Raw genomic sequence first — 25,149 nt, 5'->3', positions numbered from 1 at the left:
CGGACCAGCCTGGACCCTGCCGCTGAGTATTTAAATAGTAAGATGAATAACCCGTTGGTCATTGTAAAGTGGACGGTGAATACCTGGACTCTCCTAGTATGGTACTTCTCGCTTAGGGCTCTCTGCATCTGAGTTCTGCAGGTTGGCCTAGCTTGAGCAATAAAATGATGGAAAAGGATTTCCTGGAGCGGGAGCCCATCTATAAGCGGATCTCTCAACCTTATGTGCTCATGTATGAAACTCTAATGCTAAGGTACCGTGGCGAGCGGGTACTGTATGGAGTCCGGGGGTTTAAATGGATCATTAGACTATTGGCACAGAATGGATGGTCTGGGTTGATCAGCAAATAAAGTAACACTCCGGGGTTTAGTCAAGGTTCTGATCCATAAATAATACTACTTATTATACTAATCAGGACGCTGTTAAAAAGAGCTTCATGAGTAGGATTTTTTTATTGCAACAGATCTTCCGTGTTCCATGACAATGCTAATTAACGCCGTAAAAATGAATATTGTTACACCCTTCTTCCCAGCCACTCTCTCTAACTCCAGGTCCTTTCACAGTAAGCCGTCCCTGCAAACTCGAGCACATGGTCTTCACCGCGCGAAAAAGCGGCTAGGGAAGGTGAAGATAAAGTAGTCTTCACCGACAATCTGAGGTCACCCATTCATAATAAACCATAAAAAAAAAGGGGAGGCGGGGAATAAAGTTGAGAACATCGCAAAGTGTTAGTCATACGACCACTACTGGGTCTTCATCCTGGCTTCTTCCTTGCTAGCCACCAGGGCAATCAAAGCCGCACCAACGCCACTACCATCCTTCGAGATGCCAATGCGCACCTTCTTATCGCCGGCAGGGCCTACCTCGGGCACCTCACGCAAGGCGTCACGCATGTATCCCTCAAAGTTAGGGTAGAACTCGACCAAGCTACCGTCGACACCAACGTCCACCAGATCGTCAGTCTCGAGTTTCTTGGTGGCGATGAGGATGGCAGCAAGAGGTACGGCGCTCAGACGAGCAGCGCGCTTGCCAATGGCATGCACAATTGTCTTAACAGCCTTGCAGTCCGTGGTGCTAGCCCGTTCAATCTTCAAGTGGTCCTTCAATGCTGTCTTGGTAGGCTCCATGCTCTCGCTGTTGTCAGCTTCAACCAAGCTCAGGAGGCTGGTATCAAGGCCCCACTGACGGAAGAGCGTAGAGTTTTCTGGAACGACAACATCCGACGAGGCGCTGGGCTTGAACAGACCCAGAGATTCATTGCGGTAAAGATCGACCAGGACACGGCGCAGAATCTCACCCAGGAACATTCCGGACACTCGCTTTTCGAACATCTGGATGCCAGGGTTGTTACTCTCCTCATCCAGCTGCTGGTCGTAGACGGTGTTGGGCAAGACACTCAAGTGGTTATCAAAGCTACCCCATTCAGCATTGATAATCATTTCACCCGTTGTCTTATCGTAGTCGGAATGCTCGATAGTAGCCATCTTAGAGATCTTGTCAAGCTTCTCGACGTAGGCACCGTTGGTACCAGTGCCGAAGATGGCACCGAGGAAAGTTCCTGTTTCACCAGGGGAGGTGTATGAACGGGCCATCAAGGTTCCAACTGTGTCATTGACAAGAGCGGCCACGCGCACGGGGAGCTCCAGAGCATCGAGCGCACCTTGCAATAACGCGCAGACATCATGGCCGACGGCATCGGGAATGTTGAAGCCCTTCGTCCAGCGAATGAGGGTTCCCTTGTTAATGCCGACCTGGCGCACGGGGAAACTGAAAGTGAAGCCCAAATCAAACAATTCCTCTTCACCCTTTCCTTCACGTCGACGTTGGAGGTGAGCTTCGAAGTGTTCGTTGTGGTGGATACGCAGGAAAGCTTCGATCTGGCGAGCCAAGAAGGTGAAGAGATCCTTGGAGGTACCGGAAGCCATCAATTCACGAGGGATCATGATTTTAGACTGTGTAAGAGAAAAGGTGTTGTCGCCGTGTAGATCTACTGAACACACGCGAAAGTTGGTGCCGCCAAGATCTACGGCTAGGTACAGTCCCTGTCGCAACCAAGTCAGACATGCAATTGTGATGTAATAGACAGACTCAACAATATACCTTCTCTGTGCCATTTGGTACGGAGGTAACGAACGTCGGGATTTGGCTCAGAGTTGTGCCCTCTTTGCTCAGTCCTTCATCCATCTCCCGGATATACTCTTTCACCCCGCGTTGGACGCCCTCGGCGGGGAAATCAAACTGGCGGGCAATCCGCGCAGCTTCGTCCAACAAAGCGGATGACATTGTGGGAAGCGGGAGGAAACGGAAAGTAGGATAGTTGGGGGGGGGGGGAGAAAGTTAGAGTGTTTAGAAAGCGAGTTGACAGAAGAATAAGTTGAAGGATGGAAGGAAGTGAGGTAAAAGAGGGAACAACACGAGCAGGTGTGGAGGGGTTAGAGAATAGGCGGGGGAGGAAGGGAAGGGGAAGGGGAAAAAAAATTATTTCCAGGAATTATATATAGGTTGCATGGTATCCAAGCGATAATATTGAGGGCGCATGCGTAGTGAAGGTGACGGGGAGGGGTCGATGAGGTCAGTCAGTGGGCCAGATTTAGACCTAAGGGCATTGAGCCAATGGGGTGTCCGGGTTCGCCGGCGCTTCTCTTCACTGAGACCCTAGAATTATTGGATATTTTCCCGAATGTTTCGGGCCCCAATCGATCTGTCTTAGCATTGCATGGCATGGATGCAAATGGAAGCCTTGATGGTAGCGAACCCGTTCCATGACGCTACGAAACTGTGTGGGGTGTTTTACCGGTGAGAGACAATGGTTAGGACGGCGTGTAGACACGGGGAAGACACGGAAGGAAAGGAATGATCGTTATTGGTGGTGCGATACACGAGGGGAACACTACCAACGAAATATAGTATAGTATGTACAAGAATGGCCTTATCACGTCCGGTGTGAGCATTCTCCGTATGGAGTGCTAGTCTGGGGTGACATTAAGAGGCTGACATGCATGGTGGTTAGGTGACAGAAGGTGGGGAAAGAGCCGGGCAAAGTTACAGGAGTATCGAGTACCTACGGAGGACTCCCTTCTCCAGTAAATATGTATCTCTCTATGATACACAACTAATACACCAGATTCTCTTTGTCAAATCGCTTTGTATACACCGGAGAGCAAACCACCTGCCCCTGTAGTCACTGGCGGCAATGATGATCAGGCTACACTTAATAACCTGATCCTATAACGCACTAGTCCTTGATTTAGATTCTCCGTGGCTTTTACCAACTATTAAGTACCACTACCGGTATCTCCTTTGGCTTATCTCGATCACGGTACAGGGTTACATTGCGACTCGAACAACTAACCAATTAAGTCGCATTGAACAACAGCCGCCATGTTATAAAATCACATCTAGATCAATACTAGAACACAAAAGAACTAGGAATAGAGTTAGAGGGGCAAATGAACAAGAGAAGGACAAAAGGGCACACATCACTTGATTGCATACTAGTACTAGTACTTCTATGCGTAAGTACTAGTACATATAAGTGACTAAGCATCACGTGATATAACGCCGGCGGAAGTCGGCTGCTGCGTAGAAACGGCGATATGCGAACTCCTCTGACGACCTTGGAATTGCCCAGGCCCTGCTGTCTCCGCTGTCTTCACGGTGTTAAATCGGAGCTCTACTCAGGCACCGAAAAGGACTAAATTTGTCTTTCTTTCTAAAGATCCGAGGGAAGGGATCAATTCCATTAATTAAACACAATGGGCGCCGGTAGCTCCAAGCCTGACGCTTCGGCGGGTTCGAAACATGTTTTTTCGAGGTATGTTTATGTTTGTACTGTCAGTCAATTGCTTTTTCGGTGGACATTCTACCGGTCCCAGATATGAAGAGAGAAAGGGACGGGCATTTTTTCGTACGTTAAAAGAGAAGGGACACTTCACGCCGGGCAATGGGTAGATTTGAAGAGGCAGAGGACAGACACAAATCCCTCAGATACCATGCGGCATTCAATTGAGTAAGCTGACCCTGTTGATTTTTATAGCGGTGGTCCCATCCAGTTCTCATCTAACCTCGTTGACAACCTCCAATCCAACACCGAGGTACGTATATATCCGCCAAACACTTTTCAGAACAATTACCGAAAACAACCAATTGGCAGCCAAAACTAACCAGAATAGACGGACTCCTCGCGCGCAAAGAGCATCGAACTCCAGATCCAGGCGCGCGTAGCCCAAGAGCTCGAACGTCTCCGTCAACGCGAGCAGCAGACCATTGCTGAGATCGAAAAGCGCATTGCGGAATCCAAAGACACTGCTCCCTCGTCGTTCTCTTCCACACCAAACGTCAGCTACCCCCCTGGCTCGCTGAACTTGGATGCCCCCCGGATCCCTTTCGCGGGCCGCGAATACACTCCTGCCCCTGTCCCCGATGCGCAGCCCATCAACCATGATGTGTCCCGTGACTCGGTGAACACCGAAATCGAGGAGCTGCGTGCTAAGCTTGAGGGCCGGAGAAAGTTGGTTGAGATTGATGAGAGTGTTGAGAAGGCAAAGTCAAATGTCGTGAGCTGCTTGCGCTTGAATGACCGCCGGCCTTTGGACTGCTGGCAGGAGGTTGATGCGTTCAAGAAGGAGGTTGCTAAGCTTGAGGAGGCATTCGTGGACCGGGTTGTTGGTTAGATGACGAAGTGAAAAACTATATGTGTTGCTTAACAATAGATTCCTCAGATTCCTCAGATTCCTCAGATCTCTCGTGTTATGTTGTGTATATGTTCCTGTATGTACCGGAATTAGGCTCAAGCTGTGACTATTACTTGCGTGGAATTTTTTGGCCATTTATCGAGGATACTCATGGTTTAAGTGAGTATTTTAAGATGGTTTTATCATGTCATAGAACTGTGCATCCCGTATGTAGGGGTTTTGAACAGCTAAAACTATCAACTTCGTGTCTATCAATATATATTGGCAGTCTCTCATTATGTGATCGGAATATAACTCGTAGCGAAGTCTACGTCTGAGATAAAGTCCGAAGGAGGAAAACAATCCTGGGTATCATATAGAAGTGACATAGTTTTCAATACCTACACAGCACATGCGTTCAAGCAACCTCCCAATAACCCAGTCTTCCTACCCTCTCACCCGCTCCCCGAATGATGCACATGGTCCTTTCTCGAGCCTTGCATTTTCCCAGGGCAGCTGGAGTGACCTTCGACATCTGTATCGAACCAACTCCTGTGGCCTTACCTGCGGAGAGATTGAAATTCCCTGTTGTTATAAAGCCAATGAGATCTTCTTCCGATGGAAGGGGCAAATGCTCCTGACGGACATCTGCGTCGATTTGGGCGGATAGAATAGATGCAGCGAGGCGCTGTTGGGGGTCTGAACCAGCGTTGGAAGTTCCTCGGGAAGGTGATTTGACACCAGCCGGCTTAGCTGATGCAAAAGAAAGCCATTTCTGGCGGAGTTCCTGGCTGGTGGTAGGTAGACGATAGATTCGAGCTCGCGGAGTAGGGGTGCCTCGATTAAATAAGGAGACCCTTACAGTCGCAAGAGCTGAGTTGTTAGCACTAGAACTGTGCTCTCTAAGCGCACGATCGGCTTCGGCTGGCTGTAGGTGGTGTATACCGAGCGGAAGGCCGTCCGCAAAGGTTTCCTCGTCCTCGCCATCTTGCCGTGTAGCATTTTCGCCCTCAGCTTTCGATTTGTTGTCCTTTTCATTTAGATCGCTGGCGTCGAGAGCTCCTGCACCCTTCACCAGTCTCTCCCAGTCGCATGCCCAACCCCGGCCAATCTCACCTTTCTGGTCGGCCCCCAAATCAATACTATCGAATTCAACTCTCCGTCCCTTAGGACGTCGTTCCCATTCCTTCTTTGACTGTTCTCGTTCACGCAAGCCCCATTCCCACCCAGCACGCGTACCAGGGAAATCACCGGGGAACCAAGGTTCTCCTGCTTCAAAAGCGAGCTGTTGTTGCTCTTTTAAACCACCAAGTCTCGGGTTCCCACCACTTGAGAGGGTATAAAACATCAACGCATACCACACCGGAAGGACGCACTTCCAAGGGAGAAGTACAGTCCAACTACCTGGAGCATTGTTATCCTTCGTTTGAGCCCTGGGTCGAGTTGCAAGGAGTATCACCGGGATCTGCGGGTCAGTATCTCGAGGAGTCGGGAGGCGACCAGGCCCAGCTTCAGTCCGTCGCCGATTGATGGCTTTTTGGCTGGGTAGTTGGCGCACGGCAGCCAAGCGTGTACGACGGTCAAAAAGAGAAGGTGTTGTTTGCGTATTATCAGGTGCCCAGGATGACAAGGTCATAGCCAGGTCTTGCATGTCCTTCTCAGATGAAGGGGGTCTCATTGTTTTGTGTGGGAAACGGAGACGAGGATCAGATACGGAAAATGCAAGAAGGGCGTTTTGTGGGAGCGATGAAGGATTCGAGACGCCCAGTAAAGAGTTCCACGTAGATTCCGGGGTGTTCGATGGTTTACCGTTCCCATTCAACTCGACCGGCCTCAGCACTGCTAGCAGAGCTTCAGTGGAGCCTGGGCCTGTGATATCGATGCTGCCAATTTCGAAACGGAGGTCTTCAATCATCACAGGAGGGTTCTGTTTCTTGGAAACCTCGAGTAGCTCATTCCACAACTGTAAGAATGCAGACGGGTGTACTCTGATAAAAACTTTCTTCTTATCATTTTTGGGGTTTTTGTTTTCAGCAGAGTTGGCATTATCCGCATCAATCATCTCAACGTCTCCCGACTTTTCCTCAGCACATCGAATCAAGGTGACCGGCGCAATAGGCTTCCGTGGCCCATCACGCTCATAAGCCCACACTTGCAAAGTTCTTGTCCCGGCTCTCCACTTCTTGCCTTTTGGGCCCCATGCTTCATTCCCGTCAACGCCGATGGCTCTCAGAGAACATTCTAGTGCGCCTTCCGTTCCCTCCAGCTGAATGGTGGACATATAGCTCATATCCCATACCACAGCGCCCCTAGCGCCCCTCGCCCGATGGGACGGCCGGTAACTCTTCTCGGTCGGCGACAAAGGAATGGCGAATCGCCACAAAGGATCTTTAGACGTAGTCATGTGGGCTCGTTTTGCGTGAAACATGTGCGTAGGGAGCCACGTCTTGCATCTTTGGCGCTTCTTGAATTTGGAATCTGGTGGGGGTGGACGCGAGAGCTTATTTTTCTTGATCTTAGGGACACGCGGGGCAATATCAAAGGAGTGGCTGCCCGCCTCTTCCAGCGACTTCTGGTTCTCTTTATCACGCTTCGCTTTCGAGTGAGCTCTCTTGGCTTTGGTCTTTGAATTGAGGTTTTGGAGACGTCTGGCGGTTTCGAGACGGATGCGCATGGCCTCTGTTGGTTTCCTCCGACGTGCCGTCACGGTTGGTGTGTTATCTTCCATCATCTATTCAGGCCATAGGTTGTTTAGCAAGATTTTCCACATAGCTTAGCCTAAGCGCTCACTGGGCCCTGTTTATGAAGCAACCAGAAATGTTTCTAGCGTACCTCTCTCTTTGCCCTTGCCCTCAACCTACTTGGCACCCTCTTCACATTGTGACTGGCCGTTCTCCTCCTCAACGATCGAGGTACTTGCTGGAAGGCGCGACTCGTCAGGGCAGCTTTTGATCGCTGCATGCCCGACTCCAGGGCACGAATTTCGAATTCACGAGCTTCGAGATACGCGGCAACATCGAGTTCTCCGGAAGCAGAAAGGGCAGATTCGGCGGACTGTGCGGCGAGTGTGCGGGCATCGAACGTTTTGGCGCGCTTCCGAGCTGCTGCGGAGCCATTTTGTGCTCCTTGGTGAGCGGACTTGCGCTTCGAAGCAGGGTTGAGGGCCATTGTGGCCAATTGAGACGTCGGGGAACGGGCAGACAAAAGGTATGAAAGGTATCCGATAACAAAGACCAATTCTGGCTGAATTATAGTGCAGTGGCATTAAATGTGGTCTGAAATTAAAATTCCATATAGGAAAAGCGGTGCTCGGAAAGCTTTAGCGCGTCACTCTTCCCGGCCGAAAGCCACACAACCTAAGGTACCACACCAATGATAGACGGCTAAGAGGGGAAAAGATGCGATTACAACGTAGATCTTTGGAGACCGGGGTAACAGAGCTAATTCGTACTACGCGATAAAAGGTTATTGGTTGACATCATACTACGACCAAAGAATGTTCACGATTTCATAGCTTCGTTATCTATTGTATCTCTAAAGTGGGCTGTCTAATTTTTTTTAAAAAAAAAAAAAAAAAACCATTAACCCCACTGCTGGAACGTCAGCATCCTCTATTAGTCCCACGTCATAGTCCTTGTTCCTGTTGATGTATTTACAGGTGCTTGATGACGGTCTCAGCCCTCGAGAACTGCGATGAAAGTGAGTATGTGTTCAATTAAACGGTCCAAGCGTTGTAGTCCATGGTAACTTACCTCGAGGTGGTTCTTGGCAGGCTCAAGAGCAGCGTAGGTGACCTTGCCGTGGTCAATGACGATGGCGTAGCGCTTGGTGCGGCCCTCATCATCGGCCCAGCCGAGGCTCTTGGAGAACTTAGCATCGGGGTCGGAAAGGAAGAGCTAGAAGGTCAGTCAGCAGAAACTCGAAAAGCTAAGTGTGCTATAGGTAAGCAACATACGATGTCGTCGTTCTTAACACCGTTGGCCTTGGCCCAGGCGCTCATGACGTAGGCATCGTTGTAAGCAAGGACAGCAACAACGTCGACACCCTTCTCACGGATCTCAGGGAGTTTCTCCTTGTACTCGGGGACGTGGTTCGCAGAGCAGACGGGAGTGAAGGCACCGGGAAGAGCGAAGAGGATGACCTTCTTGTCGGCCCACTCCTTGGAGGCGTTGTAGTTGATGGGGATACCGCAAGCGTTGAACTCCTGAGCCTCGGGGGTGTAGGGGATGTAGCTTTGGTAGAAGGTTAGTATTAACACAAGAAGGTTCAAAGGGTGGGTTTAGGAGCTTACGAGAAGACAACGTCGGAGGGGAAGCTGTCACCGGCCTTGATTCCAGACATTTTTATTGGATTGGTATGTTAGATTGGGTTGGAAGAGAAAAGAATAATTGGTTGTGGATGGGAAAGGGTGTTTATTTATGTATTGTGGGTGAAGTGGAAAGTCAAAAGGGAAGAGCGAAGGGCAGGAGCATGTGGCGGTTAATATATGGTTGATTCCCTCTCGGAGATCGCGTCCCACGGGCCGTAAGAGACAGACACACCTAAGGTGATCCAAACCAGAAAGATACCGAATCCTTTCGATTGGTGAGGGCTTAGGTGTGCTGTATTATCAAGAAGACCGCCCGAGACTGAAATGCCCCGCCATGTCCCCCCACCACCCTTTCACTCATGGTTACCAAGGTACGTAGTCCGTAGTACTAGTCCGACGAACCTTTTTCACTCGCCCAGTGAAGTCATTCCGGGCCCGCCGTACAGAGAAAGTGAATTGCCATCCTTTATGCAATGTATCTTACTTAATCCTTACTGTACCTCAATCCCATATCCTCAATGATGGCGTTATGGACTCTTGAGATGAGGATTGTTCGTGTCCCAATGGCGAGAAAGGTGGATCTAGCAGACCAATATTGAGCCAATCACGGCTATATCCCGAATGCATAGCAACCACTGGGCTTCGGTAGCCTTTTTCCTTATCTAATTTCTCTCTGGCGTGTTTTGTTCCGAGACGGTTATTGTACTCCGTATGGCCCAATTGAAAAAAAAAAAAAAAAAAAAAAAAAAAAAAAAAAAAAAGGGACCTTGATAGTAGTATCTCCGACTTTCACCGCCTACCGTCGACCCCTCGCTTACACGTGACTAATGTATATACGGACAGTGGCGTGGCCATACTATTTTGGGAGGGAAAAAAAAAGGTGAAGAGAGAGAAATGCTATGTCATAGAACGTTCAGTTTTTATTTTCTTTGGCTCATAAAGAATCCAGGACAAAACTGGGTCTGGTACATAGTAAACTAAGTTCGGCTATCTTGCCACTCGGACCTGAACAACGTCGGAGCGAGCATCCGAGAGACGGGAACCATACGGAGAAAGAAAGATCTGATAAGATTTGTCCTGTTACTCGAAGTTCCATCAGAGGGAGGCTTTGTCTGGTAGAAGTCGGTTATCCGCCGCCTTCAAGCACCAATCTGTAGGGATGCCGAAATTCAGGTAACCTCTCAGGACTCCAAACCCCAGGGCTTACATAAGGAATAGGTCTAGGTCTGGGCAAAGGATAACTACTAGTAACTAGACGAGTTCCCGATTACATATCAGTAAGGTTCTAGAAGCAATACACCCCCTTATCTGGGCACGCTGAGCCAATAATTTGTCAATTGTTTCACGACCTTGAATATTATTAAGCCACCGGGAACTTAAAGGGGAATACCCACATTCTGGTAAGGCTGTATCTTTTCATGAGTTTTTGTGAAGTTCAGGCATGTTTGCTTATACATGCCATTCTTGTAAGATGCTCTCATGAGCTTGGTGTCTAACACGATAATAATTTTCTCAATATATCTTTGATGCTTCGTGACTAAAATCCTAAACACTGCTGCAGTCCGTGGACACGGATATGAATATATATATAGATATGCACCGTCTCCGACACAGATACCAACTCACCAGAGATGCAAATGAAGCTCTGAACCCACAGCAGTACTATATATCTATAACAACCCACTTTTCATCCAACGTGGATGGATTTTAGGCCACCAGCCCTCTGGTACGCACTCTTGCGACATGCTATCAAGAACATGTTGAATCCCGGCATAGGTACTTTATGATTTACCTCACAGAATTGAGTACCTAAACTCGAAGCCAACAAAAGGGGCTACCTGTATATTTAGATATATAAATTAATAAAAGGATGTATTGGTGCATAAAAGTCAAAATGAACGTGCTGCTGCTTCGGAAGCTCTTACAGATGAAGCCTACTATGATGTCATATGGCAAAAGATACCTCTATAAATAGAGTAGCTTTCTATGTACTGGGTACTTGCCTTATACCTCGTCTGTGAGCCTGATCTACTTGGGAACCACTGCGGTAGTTTCAGATTGTAGTAGAGTGGTTTTGATGTCGACTACGCTTTAAATCCCGAAGTCTATGTATCGGCCGAAAGGTGTCAAAGTGCAACCCCATAGCTTTAATTGAACGTACCTAAGATAAGACTAAAAGATAACTTGCATAAGGCTGACACGTGACAAGGCTTATATACATGTCCCACATCACTTACTAACGTCTTACTGTGACTCAATCTGATATGCGTGTACATTGGTGAAATAGGATTCATACACTGTTGGGGTCGTGCGTTGGATCAATATGGCAGATACCAATCCACCGTTTACTGAGGAGTCGGCGAGAAAAAAGGTCAAAGCAGCACAGAATCTGTGGAATACCCAGTACGTATACTCTACCTTGAGCTCGAACAGCAACCATCCCCCTAGCCCTTCGTGCTTGGCCTTAAATGTAGGGATTTCATAGCATTTCATCCCATGCTTCTGGCACGAGGGGCTATAGTTATCCCCCCATGCCATAGTTTTGGTGTTTCATCCCTTGCTCGCAGTTATGCGACCACCTCGTGGCCAAAGTCATCTGTCCCCACTTCATTTGCATCGTTCTTTCTCCTTCATACACTCTTTCAAGTTTCAGTTGCATTGGCATAGTTTGCTATGTCGAAAAACCTGTTATACTCTACTTACAATATGTGAACTAGAGATCCAGTACGTGTCGCTCAAGCCTATACACCAGATTGCGTTTGGCGCAATCGTACTTCATTCTTTTCCGGGACGGATAACATAATCCCTTTCTTAACTGCGAAATGGAATCGTGAAGCAAATTACAGGCTTCGAAAAGAGTTGTTTTCCTTCTCTGACGACCGTATCGCGGTGCAATTCTGGTATGAATACCAAGATGTTCAAGATGGGATGCGCTGGAAGCGCTGCTATGGCCTCGAGGACTGGACATTTGACCGAGAAACGGGGAAGATGAGGAAAAGGATGATGAGTGGTAATGACCTGGTTTTGGGGCCTGATGGGAACGGGGAAGGGAGGTGGTTTGTCGATGGTGTTGATGTTGAAGATGTGGTGATTAGTGAGGAACATTGGTGACGAGCTTATTCGACCACACCAGTTCTTATTGCACGATTCGACTTAACTGTTGTGCAATTTTGCAAAAGTGACATGCCAAGTCAATTATGACACCGGCCTTCCATAATCTCCGACTGTTTGGCATATTGATTTATACTGCCAAGTTCTGGCTCATCCCTTAAGATCGAAGCTAGTTCACCTATCATTTAGGTGAATCTTCCCTGATCGCCAAGAAGAACCCAGCTTAGCTTTGATCGATCTCTGGGAAATTATCTGCACGTGACGAGCATGCGTGGACTGTCTCGTTCGCGATATCAGGATACTAGTCTTTTTAGCTGAATGTCCCTCCTTCATCCCTTGATTCAGAGCCCCTCCCCCCCTTCCCAACCCTAATACTGATCTTTTGCCATCAAGGATGTTGTTGTGTAAAACAAGAAAAGAATAGTAGGAGGAATAAAAGGAAAGGGACAGATGTTGAGGTCTTTGCAAGATAATGCTTTTACTGCCGAGAATCTGCAGCGCTTCTGAAAAGCCCAAAGGGAGGAATGTAGACAGGCTGGAACAAAGCCAGCCACTGTGTAGCCTCTCAGTATCGGCGAATGTACCTTATGACTGAGGGCACGAGGATATCCCTGGTGGAGACTTCTGTATGCTACTGGGAGCAAGGGGTGCGGTAGCTGTCGAAGTACTACCGCTGTTCACCTTTTCAAGTCCATCATGGTTCGGTATTGCAACTGAATTGGGCTCGAGTACATCTGAAACTTCTAGAGTTAAACATTGAACAATATAGACTTTTGTAGGATGATAGAATTCGAGTCGAGCATGTTACGCTCTGAAATTGGGAATTAGGGAGGGTTAATGTTGTACATTCCAGAGGATGATATCGACTGATACCGGGGAGACCTGAAGAATCCAAAGGAAACAAACACTTCAACGCTCATTCCACGTACCGACATTGACCTCAACATGGTATGCTCTAACCCAACTAGCGTGCCGTGTCTGCTATGGGCGGAGATTGAGTATGCTCCCTGGAACATTTGCGCTTGGGATCACTCTGGCGCGTTGAAGACTGTCTGTTATCCTTCTCTGGTACTCTCCGAATCGTGAAGACAACAACAGCCCAAAAGCATACTACCGTCGACCCGTGTCGCAATATACCCCCCGCTCCTTATTTGTGCACTCGCTGATACGTATCTGTTTCACGGCTTTGCGATGAACTAATCGTAAAGCGACTCAAAAGCATAACTCGCAAACTCGCTCTTCTACTTTGTTAAACGGGAGTTCCTGGAGGGAACAGGTACAGTTATTGCCTGTCACTTCTTACATCGCTTTCTGAAAGTCGCGTTAATCAAAGGTAAGCCGAAGGCGCCTATGTATAGTCGGAAACCTGACTTGGAGTCACTCTCTAACGATGTACCGTCTTATCGAAGATAATTTCCACATGTGGCCTGACTGTGGCTTTACCCACCTGTCGTGTTAGCCTGAGGTTACATGGCAATGGAACAAAAGGCTGTCCCTCTTGGTCCGGAGTCCGTACGCGCGCCGCTTGTCGATGTTAGCAACAGAGTCAACAATTGCCCGAGCCCAAGTTTGGTGCAAGGGGAAGAATCAATGGGAGATCCTCATTATTTGAGCTCGCCACAACCAATGTCTATTGTGACTAGTCCACCCGAGCAAAAAAGATATGTAGATAACAACTGTCTTTCGCCTACGGCGAACCCGAAAACTTCATCTAAGCGAGACTCAACCCTGTCAGCGAACTCAGTTATTTCGAACCAGGGAAAGCGGAAAACACATATCGGGCCATGGCAACTTGGGAAGAATCTTGGGGAAGGCACAACAGGTCGGGTGCGACTAGCGAAGCATAAGTATACTGGACAAACTGCTGCAATTAAGATAGTGTCGAAGACATCTGCGGCGATGACCCAGAGTGTCAGTATTGCAGCAATGGACCGGAATAGAGGACTTCGAGGTAAATCGGGGACCAGACAAATGCCATCTGGAATCGAGCGGGAGGTCGTCATCATGAAACTTATTGAACATCCAAACGTCGTCCGTTTGTACGATGTGTGGGAGAATAGAGGTGAAATGTAGGTGGGCCTTGAGGATTCGATCATAGCAGTACTAACATTCAACAGATATCTTGTACTCGAATACGTTGAGGGCGGGGAGTTGTTCCACTACATAACAAAAAATGGACCACTTCAGGAATTCGAAGCAGTCAAGTTATTCCGACAGATACTTGCTGGCCTTGGATACTGTCATCGCTTCGGTATCTGCCACCGAGATTTGAAGCCGGAAAATATTCTTTTGGATTCGCAGGGCAACGTGAAACTTGCTGACTTTGGAATGGCGGCCCTTCAACCGGCGGGTTATTGGCTTAAAACATCATGCGGAAGTCCGCATTATGCTGCCCCGGAAATCATTAGAGGTGAAAACTACCACGGCGATAAGGCTGATCTATGGAGCTGTGGTATAATCCTATTTGCTCTGCTGACCAGTTATTTGCCATTTGACGACCAGGACGACATCAGAAACACATTAAAACTGGTGAAAACAGCCAAGGTCGAGATCCCATCAGATGTGAGTGCCGAAGCGGCGGATCTCATTCACAAGATCCTCCAGAAAAAGCCAGAAAAACGAATTGCTATGGCGGATGTTTGGAAGCATCCTCTCTTGAGGAGATATGAATGCTTGGACCCAGTAATGTCTAATCCTTATATAGGTCCTGCACCTTCGTGGTCTGTGCAGGAGTGTGGAGCGCGCATTGGCAGACATGAACTTGAGTCGGAAAGTGATATATTAAGGAACCTTCAAACATTATGGCACGACGTAAAAAGGGAGGTCTTGATTGAAAGGCTATTGGATCCAGAGTAAGTTCGGTTCGCTACGATGTAGCTCCACTCTACTGCTTGATCGGTGCATGTAGGAAATTTTAATATTGACAACCCCTACAATAGACCGACACTTGAGAGAATGTTTTACAATGCTCTAGTCAGGTTTAGAGATGAGCATTTGGAGAACTGGCCAGGCCAGTCTCTTGAGTACTCAGCCAGTGATTATCACCACATGTCCAGGGATTCAAGTGGGACGTTCAGCCAACGGGATAATGGCCGCTCAAGAGGATCTCGACGACGTGGCCAAGTCCCCATGGGTAAAGCCGCTCAATTAAGACGCAGTGCTTTTCAAGAGCCAAAATCCTGCGCAACCGTCGGCAGCTATGATCCCTTCCGTTCACCATGTCATGTTGTGTCCGAAAAAGAAGGATATACCCATATCACATCCCATAGGGACGTTCCGGACAATGCAGGCAAAAGGAAAGAATCGGATGCAATTGCAGAGGCAAGCGCCATATCTGAAGGAGACTCTGGGAATCAAACCCCATGCCCTCCGAGCTCCCCTTTTGCGATTGTACAGAACAAGAAAAAGCCGAGCTCTCTGAAGTCTTTCCACTCAAGAACCTCACATATTGGGAACCGACGACAACTTAACGGTATGACGGCGCCTCGTTCTGCAAGCTACAAGCGAAATGTTTGTTTCCGCCACGTGCGAAACCGTTCGCAAGGCTCGACAACTGCAATGAAAACGAAGGGTGCCCCAGTAAATGTCCCAGATAAAGACATGAGCGAGAATAGCCTGGTGTCCATAGACGCTGGCCCCTTTGCTGATCAGGAAAGCAGCCCACTATTGCCTGCCCAACCAGCTGTGGTCCGAAGGCCCGGTGTTGCCCTGAGGACGTGCGCACCTCAAAAGAAGGTGCGCGAGTCAGATTTCATTTGGAAGGATGATGCACGCCAGGTCTCGCATGAGCTTAGCCAAATCTGCGAGGAGGCCTTTAATCGCGCCTCATTATCAACAGGCTGCACAACAACAAGTACATGCATGAGCGCAGAGACCCCCGCAACGTCCGTGTCAATGGCCAGTCCTGAAGCATCACATAGTCGTATCGCTACTAGCAATCCAAAAGCGCCGGTGACACCTCCACGCTGTGGAGAGTCCCCAAGATCTTGTACTGCTGCTGAATTGGCTGAAACGCGACGCAAACTCATTGCCTATTCCACTCAGGATGGCACAGAGGGTGTTCCTGAATACCTTGTAGGTGTGATCAAACATCTTGACCGTCTAATCGAGAAGGACAAGGAGCGGCAGTGTGAGCGGTTTATAACTCCTGAAGATGCTAGTGGACCAGCTGCACAACCTAGCGTATCGCCCCAGGATGCCGGTGGCCTGCCAAAAATATCAGAAGAGCTCCACAACCGACAAAGCAATGGTGAAAAACAATACAAGCCTTATCGACCTGGTCTAACAACGAGCACTGGCAACTACACAGGTCGCCTTAGTCGGAATGGCATAGGAACCATCCGAATGGTCCCTCAAAGTTCTGTGCCTTCCTTAGAAACTATTCAACCTCTGACAATCCGCAAGAAAAGCGAAGATCCCTCCCCTAATGATAATCACGGTCCATTTGCGGACGGCTCCAACGAGGACAATCTTGCACCATGCAGATATTCTTCCATGAACTCCTTCCATTCCCACCGTCCTTGTGAGCTTGACCCTATCGCAGAAATCCCGCCAAAGTCAGAGAAGCGGAACGCAGCGCGATATCCCGACAACAAGAAGTGGTCGTGGTTACCTATCAAGTACCAACCACCCATAGAAACTGCATGCAAGAATCTGAAACCGCTACACCCAGTCGACAGAACTGTCACTGTGCATGAGGTAAACCCCTCTACAGATAATTCAACCAATCAGTCGGAGACACCAGCAGGGAAGAGCAAAGGAGGCTTCTTCAGGAAGTTCATGAAGGGGAAAGCAAGTAATCGCAAGCACCCTACAATAGGTCAGTACCATCGAACCAATACCGCATGAGCCTCGTCTGACAAACCTGTACCAGACTCCCAAACCACAGAAACAACACCCATACTCAACAAGTCCACAGAACATACTCGCTTGGTAAACGCCGACAAACCCCTCCCCAAAAGACCTGGTGCCTCACGCAAGCCCGTGAATTGGTTTGCACGTATGTTCTATTTCACCCCTGCCACCAAGGCCGTCGCCCTCAACACCTCAAAATTGAAAGGCAGAAAGGAAGTGCACAAGATCCTCCGGGAATGGAAGCCCTTTGGAGTGAATGTCCATTACGACAAAGCCGACGGCATAATCCATGGTAAAGTCTCCAGTTCCAATTGTAAGTCAAGAACATCATACCTATGCACACTATTCCAGTATCCTAACTATTATTCAGTGGGTCGCATCCGCCCTGTTGCATTTTCCGCTGAGTTCTACACCGTCCTCGAAGACGGCCGACGAGGCAACCTCAGTCTGGTACGATTCAAACAAGAACGAGGCGCAGTCTCATCCTTCAACCAGGTCATCGATACTCTCAAATTTTACATGAAGCAACGCGGGCTGCTAGTCGAAGACCCAGTTCGTGCACAGCAGATGATGAAGGTTCTTGATAAATACCAAAATCCTCAAGGTGAATGAAATGAGTCGAGTTACTAGCATTCAACGTTCTATCTTCCCATGAAATCTGTTTACTTCTATACCCCCAACAACTTCTACCAACAAGAAAGGTACAGAAGCACGAAATATTTGTTCTACTAATACCCTATTCACATTTTTTCCATCTTATACTCCCGAAGTTGGGATCGGTTTTGTTTGCATTTGTGGTATCATCTTTTGATCTGAATTTTGTATTACTGGATGGCGTCCGGCCTCTCTTTTTCTATCCTGATGTGTGTATGTTTCTGTATCATCCATTTTCTCTCTTTTACGTACCGGTATGCCCTTGTCTGTTCACTCCAACTCATCGAAAGCCCATTCTTTATACTCGCAACAATCTCCTATGTCATACATCACATTCGTTCAACACTGGTCTCAACCTAAACCCGGAATACACATCTCGTCGTCTCATTTGCAATTTCTCGACAAATGTCCCTCCTTCATTTTCATGTAGTCTGGCCCCTTCATACACAAAGCAAAACAACTCATCTGTTCTGTCCCGAGGTCCGCCAGTTCCAGGATACCTACCATTCGTTTATCTTCCATACTTGGCTTACAGGAAGCGTCTTGCAATATGTTAGGTAGGAATTAACTTAGATAGGAATAAATCAATTGATATCTTCATGATTACTGTCTCCAAGGTAGATTAATGGAATGGTATGGGTGTCATTGGATTGCAGTAAGACCGGTATTCGCATAGAACGATCATACTATAAGCAATCTAAATCCCTGAGTCAAATGGTGGAAGATGTACAAACGCTACTCTAATGGCACAAAGATACTATTAACTTTATAAGTACTTGCCTTGTACTAGAATTCAAGAAAGAAATAGACTCATAAGACCATAGCATTCGAAGGAAAAGTATGCACAATGCAATATAAAAACCAAAATCAACAAGTGAGCATTGGAATCTGCGAGTCATAAAAAGATAAAAACAAAAATTGATCAGACAGCCTCCCAAGTAACACAAAACAGGTTATGACGGCAAATAGAAAGACGGCGGTAAAACAATATAAAAAGATGACCTCCTTTTTCGCAATGGCAAATACCTTGATCACAAATAACAAGCAAATCGCAAACAAGCCGCGAAAATGGAACATATCATGAAAATACGACAGAGAGCCACCCGAAATGTATAGGAACACTGAGAAAGATGAAACAACTACCGCTAGAAAAAAGAATCGAAAATGGTCCATCAAAAGAAAAAGACGAGAGAGGTAAATGTAGCAAAATCCCACACCATGATTGGTTCCGTGATAATCGACGCTGAGAGGTATCCATGTCCAATGCATACAACACTTATTCTCTTTATCCTGCCTGAGCCATACTCGCCGATTTGGGTTACTGATCCAGATCTGTTCGCATACACAGGGATAATAAACTTTCTAGGATGTACCAGAAAATTCGGTGCGCAGATTATGGATTATCAGACATTGCCTGTCAAGCCGGACCCAACAACATCTCAAGTACCGACTCGGTCAAACAGAGCAATCCGGAAATGAGGGCTAAAATGTTTGCAACGGCGCAAAGTAACCCAAAACCGCAGTGATATGGAAGACTGGATGTCCGAGAGAAAACAAAACGGAGATAATGACAGAAAGAAAATTCCATTAGTGGGTTGCCCCAGATAGTTTATAAAGCCGTGATGTTGTATTTCGCAAAGGGAAATTTAGGTGATAAATAAAAGAATTGCGAGTTATCGATTGTCAAGTGTGAGGCCCGTCCGATTGAATCCGCAAAACTGACAATCCGCACTACCTCATTGGCAGTCATTGATGACCGACAACTCCCTATACAGATCGTGCAGCTCATAACACTCTTGCATCTCGTTTCCATGGCTTCGTAGCAGTCGAAAAATTGTTGTTATTTGTTGTTTTTCTTTTTTTTTTCTTCTCAAATATTCCATCCACTAAGAGGTATCGTTACCACTTCCTTCTTGCGAACGACGTTTTCAGCCTTCGTCATCGCCGTGGCTTCAAGTCGAACATCCACCCGGGTATTTGTCATAATCTTCTGTCGTCGCCGTATGCTGCCTTATCCTGTCATCGGTATGGGAGGAAACAGGAGTACGCTTCGTTCTCGCATTGTCATGATACCTCTCTTGCTTTGATTTTGATGTTCCCCATCTTTCCTTCCCCATAGCAAACGGCACAGTTGTGCCTTCCAAATCAAGGAATGTTTGCATGTGAAATGTGGAGGACCGTGTGGCCAGCACACACAACCTTCCGCGTCAACCACCAACGAAACTGAATTCGGTATCTGCAGCTCCATCCCCGTCTATTCGCACCAACATTTACTCATCTACCCCAGCTCCCACCCAGACCATCACCGCATTGCAGGAGTCTCGAGAATGTGTCATGGTGGGCTTACTGATTCAAGCCCCGCCGGTTTAGGGCATTCAGCATATCACTGTCAGTGCTGGAACGACCCTGGCTGTCTCCTGGATTCAACATGTCACGAACATTCAGGCCACCACGAGACGAGCCACCAGGAGTAGAAGTGGGTGGGGGAGTCATCGCGCTTTGACCAGGGTGCATAGGAGGATAGGGTGAATTGTGGGGAGACGAAGAGTGGCGATTATCGTAAGGATACGCCGACTGCGGAGAAGGACGTCGATCATGCTGAGCTGGGGGTGGATAGTATGGACTTGAGGCAGAATGCGCTTGATATCCTGGAGCAGATGTTGCCGGCGTTACGGGTGCCAGATTGGTTGGATCAGGATACTCGAATCCAGAACCGGAGCCGCGACGGCCAATAGGTCTCTGTTCACAAAGGGACCGATGAGTAAGGGTATCTTTTACGGCGGAGAGGGATGACTTGGGACTTACAGGATCTTGAGAGACGGATGAGAGGGGTGGAGGTGCGCTATAGGGATACATTCCCTGTGGCGGGGGAAGTGTGGCATCCGGTGGAGCTTGAGGTTGTTGTTGAGGTGGTAAAGGCTGACCATGAGCGCCGTAAAGCATTACCGGGGCACCACCACGTGGTTGGTTCTGTGCGTTTCTCAGGTGTGGGTAGGCAGCATGTGCAGGAACAAAAGCTTGCGCCTGGGAGGAAACTGGTGTGAACATGCACTCTTGGTTGAAGCGGATACAGTTACTGCAACGCCCATCCTGAGAACTTTCGAATCCCGAGCACCTAATCTATTTACCGTTAAATCCACCGTCAGCTCACAACTGTCTACTCAAGAACCGGACAATATAGCTCAAAGCCCAATACTGTAGAAGCATACCTTCCGTCTCCGGCAGTAACGACAAGCGATAGCTGTCCGCTGTCGTGGAGCGGCAGCTTGGTAAACCACTTGGGGCGGTGCTTGAGCATAAACATCTGGGGGGCGATAAGCACCAGGGGGCGGTGGAAGGCGGTAGGGGTCTTGCGGGCCCTGAACATGCGGGTGAATGGCAGCCATGTTGGGCGGCGGATACTGTGACTGCGGCGGCGGAGGATATTGGTGATCCGCACTCGGTGGAGGGTACGAAGCCGGAGGATACTGGACGCGACCACTGTGTCAGTGACCGCAGACTCAATTGTGGAAGGTAAGAATCGATGGAAACAGGTGAAAAGATGAGGCTCCTAGTGACAGCGAGGGAGGGGGAAGCTGATGTATCACAGCAAAGAGGAAACGGGGGAGCCTGTCGGCGCAAAAAAGGTCAGTGTGGTATAAAAGAGTGAAACATACAGGGTATTGTGAAGCCGGCGGATAATGAGCGGAAGGGTTATCCTCAGGTTGACTAGTGTTCCACTGAGGAGGTGGATACTGTCCCTGTCGATTAGGGTCGCTGAAATCGTGGGGGTTGCTGGACATTTGTAGTCGAGAGCGCGCGAAAGGCTGCTTAAGAAACGGAACGAGACGGGGGTGGGAAAAGGAAAAACAAATGCAGGATGATGTGAGAGTCGAGTCACGTCCCGCGGGTTGTTTGGTCGAAGCTGTTGGCTGAGCAGGGATAGTTGTCCGTATGTATGGGTGTATGTATGGGGTTATTTGTATGTATGTATGTAAAGGAACGGAACGGACGATCGTATGTAAGTATGTATCGGTGTATGTATGTATGGTACGTATGTACGCTGTACGCAGGCCAAGTGTGTCTGTGTGGTGTGCGTGTGGTGTGCGGTGGTGCGTGAGAAAAAGTGCAAGGCGACCAGGATTGGAGAGATGCGGAGTCCAAGCCGGTCAGAAAAGCAGTCCAAATCAAAACAGTTCCAGCTCCCGTCGGGTGATTTGCAAGGCTAGCATAGCCTCGTGGTCACGCTGGAACCAGACGGGGAAGTAATAAGGAAAGATGAGGGCCTAATCCACAGAGGGAAGAGGAAGCCGAAGAGGAAACGCGGGATAAGAACGAAGAACAGGGGGTGGGAGGCGAGAGGCGGTGGAGAGCCACCAGGCAAAAGAGGGAAAAAAAAAAAAAAAAAAAGGAAAAAAAAAAAAAAAAAAAAGGAAGAGCCTCTACTGATTTCCAGTGATTCCAGGTATGATGTGAGTGTTGATGCTTCCTTTTATTCCCTTCTGGTTCAGCAAATGATGGTCCCGTATAAAGTAGGTTGGGAGGCACAAGAAAGAAAATACGATAGTAGTAGAAGTGGACTCAGGCGGGTTAACAGATGAAAGAATAAAAACGACGAGGGCCGCAAACCCACTAGAAAAAGCAAAGTCACTGCTCGGGCAGTAGGTCCTAGTAAGTAGCGTTAGGTAGTAGGAATCAGCAAGCACAGGAATAGTATCCCTATAAGCCTAACAGTAGCGTCTATGCACTGTATCAGTATATCAAACACCACAACCACAGTTGCGAGATGAGCTGGGCCAACTTGCCGGCAGGGGGCACTATGATATTGGAATTTATTCCACCTTTTCTGTTATTATTCTTTTTATTTTATTATTTTTCTCCTTGCCAAAGAAAATAAGAAGAAGAGGAAGAAGAAGAAAAATAAAAATAATAAAAGGCGTGTGCACAAACGGGGATTTCAAGGTAGTAAATAGTTTCTGCAGGGGGAATTCCGCAAAGGTGTGCTTAGGGAAGCAGGAAGTCTTAGGGAGTTTTTCTTGAGGGAGCTTACCACAAGGTAGTGCCGGTGGATGACCTCTATGGAATTGAATCACAGTAAGAAGTAGAAGAAATGTAGGAGAGCTACAAAGTATCCTTTTTCACACTTTGTCTTTTTATGGGAAGAAGCAAAGCCCACTGAGAAATAACACCAATAACAAAAATTAAAACAAAATTAAGGGAGAAATAGAGTAAGTGGTGACCGAGGAAGCGAAGAACGAGATGCAATCGAACAAACAGTTCTTACTCCATAGATAGTTCGAAAACAGACGAATGACGAAGACGGAAGGGACTCAAGCCTTCACTGCCCTTCTATTTTTCTTTTTCTTTGCTTTTTATTTTCGATAATCCTAGTCATATTATTATTTCTACAATAAAATACGAATACTGCCACTCTCATCTAAACGACTGGCCACGTAGTAGCTGCCTACTTCGTAACAAGATCATGAAGACCAATAGGTCAGGAAATATTGATACTATAAGACTGGTTCTTTGGGTCGCCGACTCGCCGGTCCGTCCGGGAGGCAAAAAATAAAGAACAAATCAAAGGAGGGAAACGGTTGGGTCAAGCGCGTCAAAATACACGAGACGCAGGGTGGGAGTTCCACGGCTGGCGGAAAGCGGAAAGGCGGGAAGATTCGCAGATGGAGATCTCAAGGGATGTTGTAACAGGGCAATTCCTTGGGTCGACTGGGTCTTTGGGTATGCTGGAACCTGGAAAATTTGACTGTTTGTCCTATGAAAATTCGTCTTCTTTGAGGTACCACGGACAATTCACTAGTCATTATTCAGGTAAAGAATATTGTTATTGGTCCAAAAAAAATAATAATAATACTAAAAATCATCACCACCACGCGGGTAATTAATTATCGTTGCTGAAATAATTGCCAGATTCCATCGGTAGGCGATGGCCGGGCAGAGAGAGGTTGATGCGATTGGCACAGATGGGGCAATGGATGTTGTGGGCATTATCATCGGCGTCAGCACCAGCTGGGCACTGGAGAAATATAGGTGTAAGCAGGGGGAATAATAAATAATAAAAATTGCTTATACGAATGATATTTCATAGATGAGGTGGTAAAAAAAGAATTACAGTAGCGGTCATGAAAAGAAAACACCGTCGAAGAACGGTCCGCGGACAGGGTGGGGCCCTGACCAACACGCCAGCGACCCATAGACATGGACGGGGGAGTCTCTAAGACGCAGCTAAAGCATTCATGGTTCCATGGAGATCACCTGAATCGCCGTAAGCCCTTCGGGTTGGGCGTTTACCAGACCCCGGCAACCACCCCAGCAGCGACTACTGTAGAGTCTAGAGCCTGAAGAGGGGCGTAAGTTTGCAAGTGACGAGTGATGACGGATGAAGGGTACTCCGGGACGGGTAAAGGCGCCGTGACGGAACTCCACCGACCGCTCCAATTCCTTCCGTCTCCAGTTTGGGCTCTTTTTTTTTCCTCTCTTTTCTTCTTTTTTTTTTTTTTTTTTTTTTTTTTTTTTTTGGCGACTTACAAGGATGATTAAGTTGCTGTCCGAAAGTGGCTTAGGGATACTGGTAATATTACTTACGTCCTACCGGGCTTGAAATGATACATACATATCTAACTCTTAATGGTTGAGATCGATTCATTCGCATATGCTTTATCAGGAACATGTTCTTTGATCATTCTTATTTTAGGTATGGTTTCGTACTCTCTGGCTTTCCATTTTTATCTAAGACAAAAGGAATAGCTGTACAAAGATATGGAGACTAACTTCCAGATGTTTCATCTGACCATTGGCTGAACGGCCTCAGGCTATCCCTTTTCAGGATCTAAGCCGGTGCCCTGTGCTTTGCACTGGTCCCCAGATAGGAACTACTTGCAGTAGTAACTTACGTTCAGGTGTGAGACTAGATACCATGCGTACTCCATCGTGACCTGCAGATAGACGATACAGATTCAGGTCCTCCTAGATGGGTACAGCGGTGTATAGGATATGCATAACTTCAATAATGGATGGAGACCCCCAACGGCGCTACATCCCAATCACCTTCGAAAGTACATACGTAGTACACAGAGGGGCAAGTCTACTTGATCATTAGTTATCAAGATGGGAGGGAAATGTAGACCTACATACATGCTGGGCCCACCCGGGTAATGCCCGAATCCCTAGAAGAGGGGCTGACGGCCCGTGGATGGCAACGAATAATCGTTTAAAGTGTACCAATCGCGGCCTGCAGAAGATTAATCATCCTACCCTTTTTCCGTAGTTATCAAGCCTTCATGAATAAAGAAATTTACCTCAGGTTACACTGCTTACTAGCTGAGGTACTCGGATCACAGCAAACTCGACTCATTGGAGTAAATTCATCTACCAAAGAAAAAATATGTTGGGAATCATATGAAAGCCCTAATTCCACGGGCTCTTCACCAGCTCGTGTCCCTTTGTCCTCCGTCTATCGTTACCGGGCTCATGTTCTTGGGACACACTAGGGATTAAGGGTACCAAGGTTCTCGATACATAGTGAAGAGTTCATTTCTTTTTTTTTTTTTT

The 25,149-nt window shown here is 47.7% G+C and overlaps 8 protein-coding genes across 8 annotated transcripts; 3 read left to right on the top strand and 5 right to left on the bottom strand.

The window, feature by feature from the left end:
• Window positions 1–444: 444 nt before the first annotated feature.
• glkA (glucokinase glkA) lies at window positions 445–2,331 on the bottom strand. The gene is made up of 2 exons (XM_032055135.1): window positions 2,101–2,331; window positions 445–2,042 (listed from the first exon to the last, which is right to left on the bottom strand). Exons 1-2 carry the CDS (start codon window positions 2,281–2,283, stop codon window positions 744–746), a joined length of 1,482 nt encoding a protein of 493 aa, XP_031911363.1. The 5' UTR covers window positions 2,284–2,331; the 3' UTR covers window positions 445–743.
• Window positions 2,332–3,534: 1,203 nt separating this feature from the next.
• On the top strand, window positions 3,535–4,882 carry BDV38DRAFT_140359 (Mic19 family protein). The gene is made up of 3 exons (XM_032051414.1): window positions 3,535–3,814; window positions 4,037–4,094; window positions 4,173–4,882. Exons 1-3 carry the CDS (start codon window positions 3,756–3,758, stop codon window positions 4,671–4,673), a joined length of 618 nt encoding a protein of 205 aa, XP_031911362.1. The 5' UTR covers window positions 3,535–3,755; the 3' UTR covers window positions 4,674–4,882.
• A 78-nt stretch (window positions 4,883–4,960) lies between these two features.
• BDV38DRAFT_140368 (ribonuclease P/MRP protein subunit POP1) lies at window positions 4,961–7,937 on the bottom strand. The gene is made up of 2 exons (XM_032051415.1): window positions 7,506–7,937; window positions 4,961–7,404 (listed from the first exon to the last, which is right to left on the bottom strand). Exons 1-2 carry the CDS (start codon window positions 7,839–7,841, stop codon window positions 5,092–5,094), a joined length of 2,649 nt encoding a protein of 882 aa, XP_031911361.1. The 5' UTR covers window positions 7,842–7,937; the 3' UTR covers window positions 4,961–5,091.
• A 315-nt stretch (window positions 7,938–8,252) lies between these two features.
• BDV38DRAFT_252514 (peroxiredoxin family protein) lies at window positions 8,253–9,713 on the bottom strand. The gene is made up of 4 exons (XM_032055134.1): window positions 8,965–9,713; window positions 8,629–8,905; window positions 8,426–8,569; window positions 8,253–8,361 (listed from the first exon to the last, which is right to left on the bottom strand). The coding sequence occupies exons 1-4, from the start codon at window positions 9,012–9,014 to the stop codon at window positions 8,326–8,328; spliced, it is 507 nt and encodes a 168-aa protein (XP_031911360.1). The 5' UTR covers window positions 9,015–9,713; the 3' UTR covers window positions 8,253–8,325.
• Window positions 9,714–11,230: 1,517 nt separating this feature from the next.
• BDV38DRAFT_252505 (nuclear transport factor 2 family protein) lies at window positions 11,231–12,769 on the top strand. The gene is made up of 2 exons (XM_032055133.1): window positions 11,231–11,385; window positions 11,700–12,769. Exons 1-2 carry the CDS (start codon window positions 11,306–11,308, stop codon window positions 12,091–12,093), a joined length of 474 nt encoding a protein of 157 aa, XP_031911359.1. The 5' UTR covers window positions 11,231–11,305; the 3' UTR covers window positions 12,094–12,769.
• An 800-nt stretch (window positions 12,770–13,569) lies between these two features.
• On the top strand, window positions 13,570–17,559 carry BDV38DRAFT_294646 (serine/threonine-protein kinase; the record flags this gene model as incomplete). Its single annotated transcript, XM_032062539.1, has 5 exons — window positions 13,570–14,162; window positions 14,211–14,945; window positions 15,033–16,912; window positions 16,943–17,260; window positions 17,318–17,559. The coding sequence occupies 5 exons, from the start codon at window positions 13,570–13,572 to the stop codon at window positions 17,557–17,559; spliced, it is 3,768 nt and encodes a 1,255-aa protein (XP_031911358.1).
• Window positions 17,560–17,843: 284 nt separating this feature from the next.
• Window positions 17,844–19,530, bottom strand: BDV38DRAFT_252503 (uncharacterized protein). The gene has a single exon (XM_032055132.1). It carries the CDS (start codon window positions 18,868–18,870, stop codon window positions 18,469–18,471), a length of 402 nt encoding a protein of 133 aa, XP_031911357.1. The 5' UTR covers window positions 18,871–19,530; the 3' UTR covers window positions 17,844–18,468.
• Window positions 19,531–19,853: 323 nt separating this feature from the next.
• BDV38DRAFT_140290 (uncharacterized protein) lies at window positions 19,854–21,341 on the bottom strand. Its single transcript, XM_032051412.1, has 3 exons — window positions 21,258–21,341; window positions 20,811–21,100; window positions 19,854–20,721 (listed from the first exon to the last, which is right to left on the bottom strand). The coding sequence occupies exons 2-3, from the start codon at window positions 20,985–20,987 to the stop codon at window positions 19,945–19,947; spliced, it is 954 nt and encodes a 317-aa protein (XP_031911356.1). The 5' UTR covers window positions 20,988–21,100; window positions 21,258–21,341; the 3' UTR covers window positions 19,854–19,944.
• Window positions 21,342–25,149: the final 3,808 nt, after the last annotated feature.

Source organism: Aspergillus pseudotamarii (genome assembly GCF_009193445.1).
Source record: "Aspergillus pseudotamarii strain CBS 117625 unplaced genomic scaffold BDV38scaffold_44, whole genome shotgun sequence".
Lineage (NCBI taxonomy): Eukaryota > Fungi > Ascomycota > Eurotiomycetes > Eurotiales > Aspergillaceae > Aspergillus > Aspergillus pseudotamarii.
The sequence above is the reverse complement of the archived record's forward strand: the minus strand, read 5'-3'. Positions and strand labels throughout refer to the sequence as shown.